This window comes from Paroedura picta, chromosome 1, assembly GCF_049243985.1.
Source record: "Paroedura picta isolate Pp20150507F chromosome 1, Ppicta_v3.0, whole genome shotgun sequence".
NCBI lineage: Eukaryota > Metazoa > Chordata > Lepidosauria > Squamata > Gekkonidae > Paroedura > Paroedura picta.
In genome coordinates this window covers 11,792,402-11,808,468 of record NC_135369.1, presented here as the reverse complement: position 1 = coordinate 11,808,468, position 16,067 = coordinate 11,792,402, and the positions used below count along the sequence as shown (strand labels likewise).

General features: G+C 49.7%; 1 protein-coding gene across 2 annotated transcripts in view; it reads right to left on the bottom strand.

Annotated features, from left to right (window-relative positions):
* ATP8B2 (ATPase phospholipid transporting 8B2) overlaps positions 1 to 16,067 on the bottom strand; it is a 110,106-nt gene that overhangs the window by 77,596 nt on the left and 16,443 nt on the right. The window contains exons 4-6 of one of the 2 annotated variants that reach the window (XM_077321714.1): positions 13,845 to 13,963; positions 10,959 to 11,176; positions 2,677 to 6,224 (exon numbers count right to left, since the gene is read on the bottom strand). In XM_077321714.1, the coding sequence (XP_077177829.1) occupies positions 5,936 to 6,224; positions 10,959 to 11,176; positions 13,845 to 13,963 (626 nt within the window). In that variant the 3' untranslated portion in view covers positions 2,677 to 5,935. Of the gene's footprint in view, positions 1 to 2,676; positions 6,225 to 10,958; positions 11,177 to 13,844; positions 13,964 to 16,067 lie in introns of those variants that run through there. The other variant, XM_077321725.1, reaches the window with a different exon arrangement.

Below are 16,067 nucleotides of genomic sequence, written 5' to 3'. Positions count from 1 at the left end.
ATTAGAGGCTTCCACAACACCACACTGGCCTTTGGGGGGGTGGAGTCCCAGGGGGCCTGCAGGGGTCGGGAGTGATGGTTTGGGATGCGAAAGGTGTGTCCTAAGCCGTGGGTCATCACAGATTTCTCCTGGGGAGTCATCAGGGCAGTGTGGGTGCAGTGTGGCAGGCTTGGGGGAGGCGCTCTACACCCCCCTCCAGCTGATTCAGCTTTATTTTGGACCACACTTGATTAAGTGATTAGCAATCCTAAACTGCAGGGTTATCAGCTCTGGGTTTGGAAGTATCTGGAGCCAGGAGCGGATGGGATTTGGGGCAGGAAGGGATCTCAGTGGAGTGAAATGTTAGGGAGTCCCCCCTCCCAAGCAGCCCTTTCCTCCAGGGGAACTGATCTCTGTAATCTGAAGAGGAGCTGTAATTCCAGGGGATCCCCAGGCCCCACCTGGAGGCTGGCATCCCTAAGCCCCCCCCTCCCAAGCAGCCCTTTCATCCACGGGAACTGATCTCTTCTTTTATTTATTTTATTTATTTAGCTTTTTATACCGCCCTTCCCTACGGCTCTGGGCGGTTTCCTCCGGGGGAACTGATCTCTGTTGCTTCTTCCTTCGACATGAAAAAGGACACTAACAATAAGGCCCGTATTTTCCCAGCCTGCCCTTCCCTAGCAGGCTCAGGGCAGCTGACAGCAGGATTAAAACATTCGGCCCCTGGGCAGGAGCAAAGTGACTTCCCGCTGCCTTAGGGCTGCCAACTCCAGACTGGAAAATCCCTGGAGATTTGAAGTGGACGCCTGGGTTTAGCCAGGGGACTATAGTTCACCCTCCAGCACGGGTAGTCAAACTGCAGCTTTCCAGATGTCCATGGACTACAAATCCCATGAGCCCCTGCCAGCAAACGCTGGCAGGGGCTCATGGGAATTGTAGTCCATGGACATCTGGAGGGCCGCAGTTTGACTACCCGGCCAAATTGCTGCTATCCAAATGTTTGTGGACTACAGCTCCCAGGAGCCCCTGCCAATTGGCTGTGCCGGCAGGGGCGCATGGTCACTGTAGTCCAAGAGCACTTGGAGAGCCGCACTTTGTGCCTCCCCCCCCCCCAGACCAGCAGCACCTTCCGGGCCCTGCAGGAGAGGCAAGCCGGCGGGCTCTCCTTGGCGGATCCCAGGCAAGCCGGGCCTTGCCCGCGGCTGGCCCGCCCGCATTCCTGCCCTGCGCAGCAGCTGGCATGTGCCCACAAGCCCGGCCGTCGCCCTCAAGGCGCCCCCTGGCGGCAGGCACGCGCACTGCGCTCGGTCGGAGGCGGGCACAGCTGGCAGCCCTCTCGCCTCCCCGGCCCGGGCTGGCAGCGCCGCCTCTCGGCGTCCCCGCGTCGCTTGGCTTGCTCCGGGCCCGGCAGGCGGCTGCAAGCGGATCTGGGCTGGGGAATCCCGTGAAACCTGGCCATGCTCGGCTGTGATGAAGCGCCTGGGGGCTAGGGTTGCCAGCCCCCCGGGGAGGGAGGGAGAGCTCCCGGAATCGCAGCGGAACTCCAGACTACAGAACACTTTGCGAGGGAAGAACATCAGGCTATAGCCAGTCTGCCGAAACGACCCCACAGGGCTGTTGTGAGGATGAAATGAAGGATATGAGAATGATATAAACCGCTTTTGGGAAGAAAGGCAGAGCATGCATGCAGTAAAGACAGCGTGGTGTGATTAAGAGTGGTGGCCTCTGTCCTGGAAAGGCCGGGTTTGATTCCCCACTCCTTCATGTGCAGCCAGCTGGGTGACCTTAGGCTAGTCACAGTCCTGTTGGAACTGTTCTCAGAATAGTTCTTTCAGTGCTCTCCACCCCACCTTGCTCACACGTGGGGAGAGGAAGGGAAGGAGAATGTAAGCCATTTTGAGACTCCTTCAAGTCATGAACAGTGGGGTATAAAAAACAATTATTCTAAATAAGATAGTGATTATACTAGGATTTGGGTTCAAATCCTTACCCAACCATCAAATTTACCAGGTGATCTTAATTTACCAGGTGATCTAGTCACTAATCATTTATAATTTACCAGGTGATCTAGAATAATCACTAATAATTTACCAGGTGATCTAGAAGAGCCTAATGCTGGGAGTGATCGAGGGCAAAAGAAGAAGGGGACGACAGAGAATGAGGTGGATGGATGGAGTCCGTGAAGCAGTCGGTGCAAACTTAAATGGACTCTGGGGAATGGTAGAGCACAGGAAGGCCTGGAGGATCATTGTCCATGGGGTCGCGATGGGTCGGACACGACTTCGCACATAACAACTAGTCACTCAAATTTACCAGGTGATCTAGTCACTTAATTTCTCTCTTTTTCTTTCTCTGCCTCACCTTCATCACAGGGCTGTTGTGAAGGGTAAAACAAACGTGAACTAGATGATGAGTTCCCCCTCACTTGCGGTCTTCAAGCAGCGGCTGGACAGATCCTGATCCTGGATGCTTCAGTCTGATCCAGCATTGAGCAGGGGGTTGGACTGGATGGCCTCTGTGGTCCCTTCCTACTGTGGTTCTGATTCTAAATGGGGTTTTGAAATAAACTAAATTTAAGAATACACCGTCTTATTTTTTTTTATCAGCTAGAGGCTCTTTACATTGGAGTCCTTTGCTTGTTCCGTGATTTTGTTCCGTGATTGCGTTTCTATCGGTAGGAAACTTTACCACCACTTTCTCAAAAAACAATTTATTGATTTACAACTAGACACAGGTCGAAAGGAACAATGCAAAGAGCAAAGGGAAAAAAAGGTCCATGTTACGTTTAAACACCGGAGCCCAAGACAAGAGAAGCCCGGCCTTCTTGGGACAGAACGCTCAAACTTGGCCAGCTGTTCTCGAACGTGAATCGAAAATGACAGACAGGTTATTCTTAAAACTGCCCGAACGTCACCGCCGGGCCCACTAAATACGGGAAAGGCCTTGTCCGCCTCAATCTCTTAGCGCTCCTTGGGTGATAAAGCGGTTTGATCCTGAGCAGACCCAAATTCCTCGCATTCCTGCTTTAACAACGAGGGAGGCGATGCCAAAAAAAAATGCCTTAAAAGACACACAGCATTTGTAGCGAGAACAAGAAACCCGCTTCAGTTGACAGTCTAAAAAAAGACAACAGCGTAGGGGTTGGAAGCAGGAAGGGGTTGGAAGAAGGGAGGGAGAGGGTGATGGGAGCAGAGGTCAAAGGGCAACGAATAAGTTTCCGAACGTGGGTCAAACCTGAGGTCTGGCTCTACCCTTCACAACGTCACCCCATTCTGAGTCCCCTGGCTCCCCCAGCCGTCAAAGGGTATGGCTCTACTTAGGATAGAACTGCAAATACGGCTGTTTTGAAAAAAGAACAGGCTCTCTTTCCGCCAAGATATGCTGGAAGGAATCCTAGAAGAGCCGGAGAGCTGAGGGACTGGTGGGCAGAGGCTTCATCGATGGAGTCTACGGTCTTTTGAGACAGGGAAATAAGAGAATCTGCATACAAACCGTGTGCAGATTTATCCTGGCGCACTAAAACGGTCGCGTGGGGATCTCTGGACCCAACTCGGGTTTCCCTGCGGCTGCAGACTTGGCAAGAGTGAATCAGAAAGAGGCAGATTAGACAGAAGAGAATTACAATTCAGCAAGCAAGGAAGCGCCTGGGTATCTGATTTGACTGGCTGAGTCCATCCCTATGCCAAAATGCATCCAGTTTTATGTGGTTCAGGGGCTATATTCCTCCACTGTCTATAAACTGTGCAGTTTGCTATTTAGACCCCTAAGGTTTTTAATTTCATATGTGTGCACTATAATTAGCAGGCCCGGGACAGAGCTCCTTAGTCAGAAGACCAGGAAGCCCTCATTAGTAGGCCTTGCTGAGCAGGCCAGGAGGGGCTGATCCTGCGTTGAGCAGGTGGTTGGACTAGATGGCCTGTATGGCCCCTTCCAACTCTATGATTCTATGATTCTATGATCCTGCGTTGAGCAGGGGGTTGGACTAGATGGCCTGCATGGCCCCTTCCAACTCTATGATTCTATGATTCTATGATCCTGCGTAGAGCAGGGGGTTGGACTAGATGGCCTGTATGGCCCCTTCCAACTCTATGATTCTATGATTCTATGATCCTGCGTAGAGCAGGGGGTTGGACTAGATGGCCTGTATGGCCCCTTCCAACTCTATGATTCTATGATTCTATGATCCTGCGTAGAGCAGGGGGTTGGACTAGATGGCCTGTATGGCCCCTTCCAACTCTATGATTCTATGATCCTGCGTAGAGCAGGGGGTTGGACTAGATGGCCTGCATGGCCCCTTCCAACTCTATGATTCTATGATTCTATGATCCTGCGTTGAGCAGGGGGTTGGACTAGATGGCCTGCATGGCCCCTTCCAACTCTATGATTCTATGATTCTATGATCCTGCGTAGAGCAGGGGGTTGGACTAGATGGCCTGCATGGCCCCTTCCAACTCTATGATTCTATGATTCTATGATCCTGCGTAGAGCAGGGGGTTGGACTAGATGGCCTGTATGGCCCCTTCCAACTCTATGATTCTATGATTCTATAATACATATTTTATTATTTTTTTAATTTCTTGTAGCTTGACCCCTTTTGACACATATTAGTCTTGAAGGGGCTCCTGGATGCCGGCTCTTTGCTGCTGTTGCAGGCAGACTAACGTGGCCGCCCATCTTAATCTAAATTAAACTGGTATATGTGGGATACCAGAATACCCATTTAGTGAAGGGAATGGCAGGCAAAGACTTTGGGGGACAGAAGGGAAACAAGACAGCTGAATGGTTCCCAGCCATCCCTTGGTGAGCCAGGCACAGATCTATGCTGGCACAATTAAGCAGTTGTTCAGGGTGCTCCGGTATATATAACTTATCGTGAGACCCTGTGTGTGTCATTTCGTAATGAAAGCCATCACAATCACCAGCATTTGGACTATGGAAACTTGGTGAAATATTAATCGACATATCTGTTTTGGTTCAGTTGTACAGTCTCAGTCAGGCCAACAGGCAACTTGGTGTCGTGGTTGAGATTTGATTCCCCGCGCCTCCACGTGCAGCCAGCTGGGTGAGACCTTGGGCTAGTCAAAGTCCTGATAGTGCCATTCTCACAGCAGTTCTCTCAGGGCTCTCTCAGCTCCACCTGCTTCACAGGGTGTCTGTCACGAGGAGAAGAAGAAGAGGCGATTACAAGATGCTTTGAGATTCCTTCGGGGAGCGACAGATGGGGTCTAAAACCCGACTCTTCTGCTTCGTAACTTATACACTGGCTCTTTGCCGACCCCTTTCTCTCCATCTCGATGGCGTTTGGCTCTTTCATTATGAAAAGGTTGCTGTTCCCTGCATTGCAAATCCAACACAGCACCTGTGGGGCAGGTTCCAAAGGCCAGTGAACAAAACAAGGACACCTTGATTTCTGGCATCTCTCGCAGGCGATGCTTAAAGTTTCAGTCCGGTTGGGTGTGGCTTCCACAAAAATCCAGGCCACATCATGCGGCCTGCAGAATTACAGGCTCTGGGAAAGGGCCCTGCATTCAGGGGTTGTTTGTTTTTTTTTTACTCCGACCTGCTGGAATGTGATGGGTCCAGCCCAGAAACAAGGGTTAACACCTGTGGGTTTTGGGTTTTTTTTCCCCCTTTCTTACAGGCCAGGCTCCTTGTGCTGTTTGCACCAGGCAGATACTCAGTCGGGGATGCCTCCCTGGCATGCAGAGGCCTTCAAACTCTGACCATTTGGACTGCGTCCTGTTCTGCTCCTGTCGACGTTTCCTTGCAGTTTCTTGCCATCACAGGTCCAGCCAATCTTTCAGCGGGTGAAAAGGGAAAGCGGCATCTTCTCTGCAGTACACTGAGCCCATGAGAACTGCATGTACAAAATCCACGGCAAACAGGGGCGGTAGAAAGGATCCGACCCAAGACAGGAGACCGAAGGGTGAAAAGTCCCACAATTTCTTTGGCTTTAGGGTGAAGGTGCCGCTTCCCTTTTGCCGTCCTCCGTGGCGGGGTTGACCACGGAGTTCCCTTCCATCCACGTGTCCACATACTTGTTGACCACATAAATCGGAAGGTCCACGTCTTTTTCAGTCCCCGGGTGGGCCTTCTCTGCGGCAGGCCTGGGGAACGCTGCCTCCTCCTCCTCCTCATCCGGAGGGTGGTGGAACTCCACGCAGAGCTGGTAGACGGTAGTGCCCGCGGCCGAACCCACCATCGGTGCCACGATCGGAACCCACCACCAAAAGTTTCCAGCACTGGCAAAGAGAGAATGGAATTAGGATGAAGGCAAGCAAGGTGCAGGGGGTTGGACTAGATGACCCTGGAGGCCCCTTCCGACTCTATGATTCTAGGATCTTAGAAGTGCTTTAGAAGCTGGATTGGTTGCAATTAATTTGACTGAGCTCTGGAATATGCAAAGCCAGCAATTCCCAGATTCTTGACAGCTGATACGAACAGTTTGTCTAAAAGCTTGAAAAGTTGACTTTCAGAGCATCTGAACAACGTTCAAGACCAGCAAAGTTTAATTCTGGGTAACCACTTTCGTGTGCAGGCACCCTTCTTCGGATATCTGAAAGCACACTAAAGCAGATACCCAAAATTAAACTTTGCTGGTTTCAAAGGTGCCACTGGTCTCAATCTTTATTTATAATATCTAATTCAGCCTTTCTTAACATTCTTAACATCTTAAATTCAGCCTGAGAAACCCCTGTAACAATTCGGGCTTTGGGAACCCACAGAAGTGGTGCAAAGATGTAGAATATGGGTGGGGAGCGTAGCTGTGTCCATGCCCACCCGGGGCCCTTCCCCTTCCCACCCCCTCCAGGCCCATCAATTGGCCATTTGGGGAGGGGGGGAACAGGTTGACGCAACCATTTATGGTCATATCACCCAATAAATGTTTAACAAATTAAAAAAATATATTAAAAATTAATTAACTCTCACTCACCGCTGGCCCATGGCCAGGAAGCTTAAGGTGGCTTTGGGCCACAGCTCACAGCCGGATCAAGTGGGGCGGGCGGGGGCTGGCCAGCTCGTTAGCAGGCCCGGGACAGAGCTCCTTCGTCAGAAGGCTGGGAGGCCCTCATTAGCAGGCCCTCCACCATGACCCTTTGCCCAGGGCCCTCTCACCTGCTGCTGGCTCCAGGCACTGAAGTGTATCAGAGAGCTAAGAGGCCAGAGTCCAGGAATGGAGGGCAGGAGCTGCAGGGGCAGGACCTATTGGCCCTATTCCAGCTTGGACAGACAGAAACATTCCACTCCCCAGGCTGTTTCACAAATATATATAGGAACCATGGATAAGGATATAGTGTTTTCAGTATGGTTCGTAACGTTTGTAAGAAGACCAGCTATGGAAGGAGGAGGAGGAGTTGGTTCTCCTATGCTGCTTTTCTCTACCCGAAGGAGGCTCAAAGTGGCTTCCAATCGCCTTCCCTTTCCCCACAACAGACACCCTGTGAGGGAGGTGAGGCTGAGAGAGCCCTGACATTACTGAAGAAGAAGAGTTGGTTCTTCTATGCCGCTTTTCTCTACCCGAAGGAGTCTCAAAGCGGCTTACAGTCGCCTTCCCATTCCTCTCCCCACAACAGACACCCTGGGAGGGAGGTGAGGCTGAGAGAGCCCTGAGATTACTGAAGAAGAAGAAGAGTTGGTTCTTATATGCCACTTTTCTCTACCTGAAGGAGCCTCGAAGCAGCTTACAATCCCCTTTCCTTTCCTCTCCATGCAACAGACACCCCTGATATTACTGCTCAATCAGAACACAAGAAGAGCTGGTTCTTATATGCCACTTTTCTCTACCCAAAAGAGTCTCAGAGCAGCTTACATTCGCCTTCCCTTTCCTCTCCCCACAACAGGCACCCTGTGAGAGCCCTGATATCACTGCTTGGTCAGAACAGCTTTATCATTGTGGTGGCGAGGCCAAGGTCACCCAGCTGGCTGCATGTGGAGGAGGAGCAGGAAATCAAACCCAGCTCGACAGATTAGAAGTCCGCACTCCCAACCACTACACTAAGGTGTCCAGATTTCAACATAGGTAAAGCAGGACACCATTGACTGGGGGGGGGGTTCTTGATTAAAAATTTGGTCTATATGGAGCAACAAAAAAGTTTCATAAAACGCATAGAACGCAAAAATAGTATTGTAATATATATATTTTTAATTTCAATATTACAATTTGCCAGGTGCCCCCAGATGTCCCTCCAAAAGTGGGACAATCTGGTCACCTTCCACTACACTGAGCTGGTGCTGGGGGGAATTCCGTAGGCCATAACCACAGGCCCATTGGAATATAGCTCTGTCTTTCGGGCCCTGCGGAACGGCTTTAGGTCCTGCAGGGACCTGACTTCACTTGGGCGATCATTCCACCAGGCTGAGAAGGCCCTGGCTCTGGTTGCGGCCCGTTTAATTTCTCTGGAGCAGAGGATCTTGAGCAGCTTCTGCATGCTTGACTGTCAGTCTCTCCGAGGGATGTAAGAGAGGTTGCATGCTCAGTCATAATAATCTCTGTGGGATATGAGGAGGCGGCCCCACAGATGCCAAGGTCCAAGATGATTGGGTGTCCAAACCGTGGCTCTCCAGATGTCCATGGAGAATAATTCCCATGAGCCCCTGCCAGCTGGGAATTGTAGTCCATGGGCATCTGGAGAGCCGCGGTCTGGCCACTCCTGGTTTGGGGCCTTAAAAGTAAGAGCCGGCACCTTGAACCTAATCCAGGGAGCTATTGCAGCTTGGAGAGCACTGGTCAAATGTGCTCTCTCCATCCGGTCCCTGTAAGGAGCCTAGCTGCTGCATTCTGGACCAGCTCAAGTTTCTGGAACAAGGGTAGGCCTGCGTTGAGCAAGTTGCAGTAATCTAATGTTCTGCTGCTTCAGACCAACATGGCAACCCCCCTGGATCTATTTCTATACCATTTATCAGAATAAGGATTACCTGTTTCTGTCTTTGTACTGCCTCCTGATTGAAAAAGTGGACGTCCAAGAGCTGTGACTCATTCTGAGGCACAACAGGCAGCCTCCTCCTAGGATTCTGTGGCATTTCTGCATCAGGAGTGATGGAACTGACTCACCCAACTCCCATGGAGGCTGATTCAGGCACTCCTGCTGCATCTCTTTGTCCGCAATGACAGGATGTTCCAATCATGGCAGACACAGAAATGCCTCGGAACTAGCTGTTCCCAGCGGAGGCTGATTCAAAGGGGACGAGTTCTGGGCAGGGACTGATCCAGAGGCACAGCGGCCAGCTTCCTGCGCAAGCGCATACTTTGGGATTGCAGGAATCTATCGGTCTTGGCACAGAGTTCGAGAATAATCAGTGCAAAAATTATAGTGAAGAGAGGGCCCCTGAGCATGGGCAGAGTCCACTGCTCTCAAGCATTTTCCAGCTGGGACCAGACTCTGGTGTCAGGAGACTGGATTTCAGTGGATAGGATTTCTAGGGAAACCTGAACCGCTGCAGTCATCACTAGAAACAGGGCAGACTAACCCGTAATTTGTTTCAAGTACTTTCCTGGTAACTTTTAACAAGTAGCTTAAATAATTTTGGAGAGGAGCCATGTTGTGAGAGAGAGAGCCAGCTTGGTGTTGTGGTTAGGAGTGCGGACTTCTAAACTGGCGAGCTGGGTTTGATTCCTTGCTCCCCCACATGCAAACGGGTAGGTGACCTTGGGATTGTGACTGTTCTCTCCTAGAGCTGTTCTCACTGAGCAGTTCTCCAGAGCTCTCTCAGCCCCACCTACCACACAGGGTGTCTGTTGTGGGGAGAGGAAAGGGAAGGCGACTGTAAACTGCTTTGAGACTCCTTAGGGTAGAGAAAAGTGGCATATAAGAATCTACTCTCCTTCTTCAGTAATCTCAGGGCTCTCTCAGCCTCCCCTCCCTCATGGGGTGTCTGTTGTGGGGAGAGGAAAGGGAAGGCAAATGTAAGCCACTTTGAGACTCCTTCTGGTAGAGAAAAGCAGCATATAAGAACCAACTCTTCTTCTTGTCCTGCAGTAGAACTGCTAGATTTGAGCCCAGGAATGCCTTTAAAGATCAACAAGATGTCCAGGGTCACAGCTCCCTTCGTCAGATGCAAGTCAGGATGGAGATCCCTGGGTCCTTATACCTCAATCGGAAGATGGGAACGGGGTTACAAAGTAGGAACTCAGGATGCAGAGTTCCAAGATAAAAACTGCCAAAGTCTCCAGGCGTTTTCCAACCCAGAGCTGGCAACCCTGCCTCCTGCTGCCTGAACCGGCACAGTCTGCTCTCCCATCTCATCAGCTGCCTGCGTAGATCAGACAACACATACATTGCGGCGGGGATAATAATATCTCAGACGTAAGCTCTCGGCCTGTTAAAGCCAGCTATGAAAGCCTGCTCCAGTCCTTTCATTTACCCAGAAAACCTGTCGGTCTCTAGATGCTCCTGGATTCAAATCTGGTTATAGTGAGATAATTATAGCAAGATAAAAGTCCAAAGTCCCTCTTCACCCTAAGGTAGTGGTTCTCAACCTGGGGGTCGGGACACCTTTGGGGGTCGAACAACCCTGTCACAGGGGTTGCGGCAGGGCGAGCAGCTTGGCCAGGGGGTCACCTTTGTTGCCGCTCCTCCTGCAGGCGCCCCACAACAGCCTTGCGAGGTAGATCGAGATAGAGTGTTCATCTGTCTGGAGCAGCGGAAAAGAGTGGGATCAGCATAGTGGGACAAGAGGCAAAACTGAATTGAGAAAACCCAGGAAAAAACCAATTTATATACAATCATGAACAATGGATCTTCACACCATTGGTCAGCTTTGGTTCAATTTCTGTGAAAGAACCCTTGCATAATTTTATGGTTGGGGGTCGTCCCAACATAAGGAACTGTATTAAAGGGTCGTGGCATTAGGAAGGTTGAGAACCACTGGCCTACTGGGTCCCCGGAGGTTAAAATGTTCAAGAGGTTGAAAAGTAGAGAGGACAGAAAGCTTCCGGGCACAAATGCTCTCCCCGCACCCCCCAGTCGTGCACCCACCTGAAAACCTGGGGGCCCCACCCGGCCACGTAGGTAAAGAGGCGGGGGCCCAAGTCCCTGGCGGGGTTGATGGCACAGCCGCAGTTGGCCCCCATGGCCAGGCTGAGGGAGAGCACCAGCAGGGCCACGCCCAGCGGCTCCAGACCCTTCGGGATGTTCTTGTTTCGGGGGTCGATGAGGGCTAGGATCCCCAGCAGCAGCATGCCGGTGCCCAGTACCTGTCGAGGCAAAACAGGCGGGTCGTCAAATCTATCTATCTATCTATCTATCTATCTATCTATCTATCTATCTATCTATCTATCTATCTATCTATCTATCTATCTATCTATCTATCTATCTATCTATCTATCTATCTATCTATCTATCTATCTATCTATCTATCTATCTATCTATCTACCTACCTACCTACCCACCCACCCATCCCTCTCTATCTATCTATCTATCTATCTATCTATCTATCTATCTATCTATCTATCTATCTATCTATCTATCTATCTATCTATCTATCTATCTATCTACCTATCTACCTATCCATCTATCCATCCATCCATCCATCCCTCTCTCTCTCTCTCTCTCTCTCCCTCCATCCATCCATCCATCCATCCATTCAACCATCTCTCTCTCTCTCCATCCATCCATCCATCCATCCATCCATCCATCCATCCATCCATCCCTCCCTCCCTCCCTCCCTCCCTCCCTCCCTCCCTATCTATCTATCTATCTATCTATCTATCTATCTATCTATCTATCTATCTATCTATCTATCTATCTATCTATCTATCTATCTATCTATCTACTTCAATTTATTGACCGCCACTCCCAAAGGCTCGTGGCGGTTCACATATGCCCTACTGAAACCCCATTAAAACCCCATTAAAACCCGTCAAAACCCCATTAAAAGGACTATAACAACAACAACAACTGTCATCAGCCACAGGTAAGATGGCGGTACCTTCAAAACCCCCCCCCCCATTCATCTATTAGAGAGGAGAGACACATCATATGGTGTCCGTTGTTGGCAAACAGGGGGACCCCAAGTGCTCTTCCTGCACTACCCTGGCCTTAACTGGAGACCTGGCGGAAGAGCTCCGTTTTGCAGGCCCTGCAGAAAGCAGTATGGTCCCTGGCATGAAAGCATCTCGCATACCCACAGTCCTTCTCTTGGAAAAGGGTCCCCAACCCAGTGCCTGTGGGCACCAAAAGCACCTGCCCTAACCTTTTCTGTTTTTTTTTTTTTTAACACGAAGTGGGTGGGCTCTCGCCTGGCAAGACTTTTGAAATCTGTTAGGTGTAGCCCCAACAAACACTGGTCTAATATTTCTTTTTGGAGCGCCAGCTTCTCTTTGCAGAGTAAAACAGGAGCTGAGAGTGGTGTTCCTAGATATCACATATCTTAGAAGCTGGTGCTCCAAAAAGAAATATTAGACCAGTGTTTGTTGGGGCTACACCTAACAGATTTCCCTTGGCCACCCAGCTATCCTTCATAATTGGTTTTAGATAAGTATGCATTATTCAATAATATTGACCACTGAGGAAGACCCAGTAGGGTCGAAATGTGTTTGGTCTATTTGTGTGCGGTTAGATCTGTATAGTTTTTTAATACCGTTTTTACTTTGTTTTTTAAACCTAATATTGGTGCACTTTAATAACTAATTACAGCCTAATAACTAATTACAGCCTAATTACAGCATTTGCTGGCAGGGGCTCATGGGAATTGTAGTCCATGAACATCTGGAGGACCACAGGTTGACTACCCCTGCCTTAAGGGTATCTGTTGTGAGGAGATTCAAGTGGGTAGCCGTCTTGGTCTGAAGTAGCATGACAAAAATAGAGTCCAGTAGCATCTTTAAGGTCAACAAAGATTTATTCAAGGCGTGAGCTTTCAAGTGCAGGCACTCTTCCTCAGACTAAATATATCCTCATGGAAGACACCACATTTAGCCACTTGGAGCGAAACCTCCATCAACCTTACAAAGAAATTTGCACAGGTACAGACTGATATTTCCTTTCTTCCTAAATGCAAAGGACGCAGTTTACTAATTTGCCATAGTTTGCTTTTGCCTTCCACCTCCACAGTTATGATGGTTGTTCATTTAGTCTGAGGAAGAGGGCCTGCACTCGAAAGCTCACGCCTTGAATAAATCTTTGTTGGTCTTAAAGGTGCTACTGGACTCTATTTTTGTTGTGGGGAGAGGAAGGGAAGGCGATTGTGAGCCGCTTTGAGACTCCTTCAGGTAGTGAAACGCGAGATTTAGCAACCAACTATTCTTCTTTCACAACCGCCGGTGTAACATTGGGCGCAGCCAATCAAACCTCCAGTGGCCAATCAGAAGCGTTCTTGGGCAAAAGCAGGACACATTTTCTAAAAAGACTTGGTGGGCATGAGGAACAGTGCTTCTAACCACCTTGTTGTGGATTCCTGAGTTGGACAAATTGATGGAAAGGGAGCGGGCTGTAGAAGCCAAGGACATGGCTTTAGGTCTGTCTTGTTGGGTTTTAGGCCTTTCATAATTTAACACAACATAAAAGTAAAGGTAAAGGTACCCCCTGTGCAAGCACCGGGTCATGTCTGACCCTTGGGGTGACGCCCTCTAGCGTTTTCATGGCCGACTCAATACGGGGTGGTTTGCCAGTGCCTTCCCCAGTCATCACCGTTTACCCCCCAGCAGCAAGCTGGGTACTCATTTCACCGACCTCGGAAGGATGGAAGGCTGAGTCGACCTTGAGCCGGCTGCTGGGATTCAACTCCCAGCCTCATGGTCAGAGCTTTCAGACTGCATGTCTGCTGCCTTACCACCCTGCGCCACAAGAGGCTCTTTAACACAAGATAGAGGAACGGAATTCACTCCTGTTGGAGCCAGGATGTCTCTGGACAACTAGCCATACCTGGTCCAAGAAGCCGTTGCGCAGGGAAAGGTAAGGAGATGGGTAAGTGGCAAAGATGGACGCCGTCTCCCGTGGGCCGCTGACAGTCAAGGTCCCGTTGCTGTAGTGGTGGATGGCATCTGTGGGAGGAGGACCAGGTGATCGTGAGGACGAGTGATGCAGAAAGCAAAGGACAAATTGTTGGAATATGTAAGATCTGCAATGTGCATGACTGAACAGAATACAGAATCACAGAATCATAGAGTGGGAAGGGACCTCCAGGGTCATCTAGTCCAACCCCCTGCACTATGCAGGACACTCACAACCCTATCACTCACCCACTGTCACCTGCCACCCCCTTGAACCTTCACAGAATCAGCCTCTCCGTCAGATGACTATCCAGCCTGTGTGTAAAAATTTCCAAAGATGGAGAACCCACCACCTCCCGAGGAAGCCTGTTCCACTGAGGAATCGCTCTGACTGTCAGGAACTTCTTCCGGATGTTTAGATGGAATTTAAAATCATAGAATCATAGAGTTGGAAAGGCCTCCTGGGTCATCTAGTCCAACACCCTGCACTATGCAGGACACTCACATCCCAAGCTCCTCTACTATCACCTGCCACCCCCCTTGAGCCTTCGCAGAATCAGCCTCTCCGTCTTCGCCAAGCCCAGCTACTAGCGCCCTACCTGTCCTCTGATCACTTAGCCACAGTGATCCGTGTGACGGTCACCTCCAAACTAGATTTCTGTAACTCACTCTACGCCGGCCTACCCTTGTCCTTGATCCGGAAACTTCAGCCAGTGCAAAATGCAGCTGCTAGGGTCCTCACTGGTACACCTTGGAGGGCCCACATCCAGCCTGTGCTGAGGCAGCTGCACTGGTTGCCAATTGCTGCCCGGATCCGGTTCAAGGTTTTGGTATTAACATTTAAGGCTTTATGCGACTTGGGACCCACATACCTGAGGGCCTGCCTATCACCCTATGTTCCCTGCAGGGCGCTACACTCTGCGGGGGGAAATCTATTGGTCGTCCCCGGCTTTAGAGAAGCACGCCTAGCCTCAGCCTGGGCCAGGGTTTCTTCGGTCCTGGCCCCCACCTGGGGTGAGCTGCGGGGCCTGCGGGAATTGTCAGCTTTCCGCAGGTCCTGTAAATTGGAGCTCTTCCGCCAGGTTTATGATTGAGGCTGGGGTCTGAAAAGTAGAGCGTTGCCTCCCCCGGGGGGGGGGTCTGAAGTATATATCATCTCCCTCCATTCTCTATCGCCTTGGTAGGTAGGAATAATCTGTGATGTCATGGCATGTTATGTTATGATATTTAATGTCTTTTAATGGGGTTTTAACTGAGGTTTTTAACTGTTACCCGCCACATGCCTACCCAGGGAGTGGCGGGAAATAAATCAAATAATACTAATAATACTAATAATACTAATAATACTAATGCAAATGCTAATGCTAATGCTAATACTACTACTACTACTACTACTAGTACTACTACTACTAATAATAATAATAATAGCTTCTGTTAAAAAATTTCCAACGATGGAGAACCCACCACCTCCCGAGGAAGCCTGTTCCACTGAGAAGAGTGTTCCATATGAAGAGTGTCCTGCAGGGGGCATTGCAGGAGATGTGTATTTAGCATAGTTAGATCAGGAACTTGCAGGTATGTTTCAGATTATCTCCTGATTGGCTCAGTTTCCGGCTCCTTTGAGCATCCTTCCTCCCTACTTGGCTCCTGAACAGAACCAGTTTGTTGGGATAACCCAGTCGGTGTGTATAGTACAAAAAGCCAAGGTTCTTTAGAAGCCCAGGGTCTATGTGGGATCCTTTAATGTCAGATGACTTTATAAAAAAGACTGTGAAAGGTCAATGGGTTGACAGATTAGTTTTCGCAGAACAGACATCTGGTATGGTCAGTTTCATTAAAAACTTCATCAGCTATCGTTACAATACGACTTGTCATCATGAGCTCTCACAGCTATAACAACTGTCACGGTCTCAAATTGGTTGGGCTGACAAACTTTGGAATGATTGATGGCTGCTTGCCTTTTGTAACCGCAGTTAAGTCCTGGCGTAAAACCAATTTGACGCTCTGGGTTGTTTTAGCTGTGAGAACTGTCCATGGCAAGTTGACAGCTGATGAAGTTTCTTATGAAACTGACAATACTGAATTCTGTTCTGTGAAAACTGATCTGTGAAAACCAATAGACCAGTGGGAATATGAGGGGAGGCCAAACTGTGAC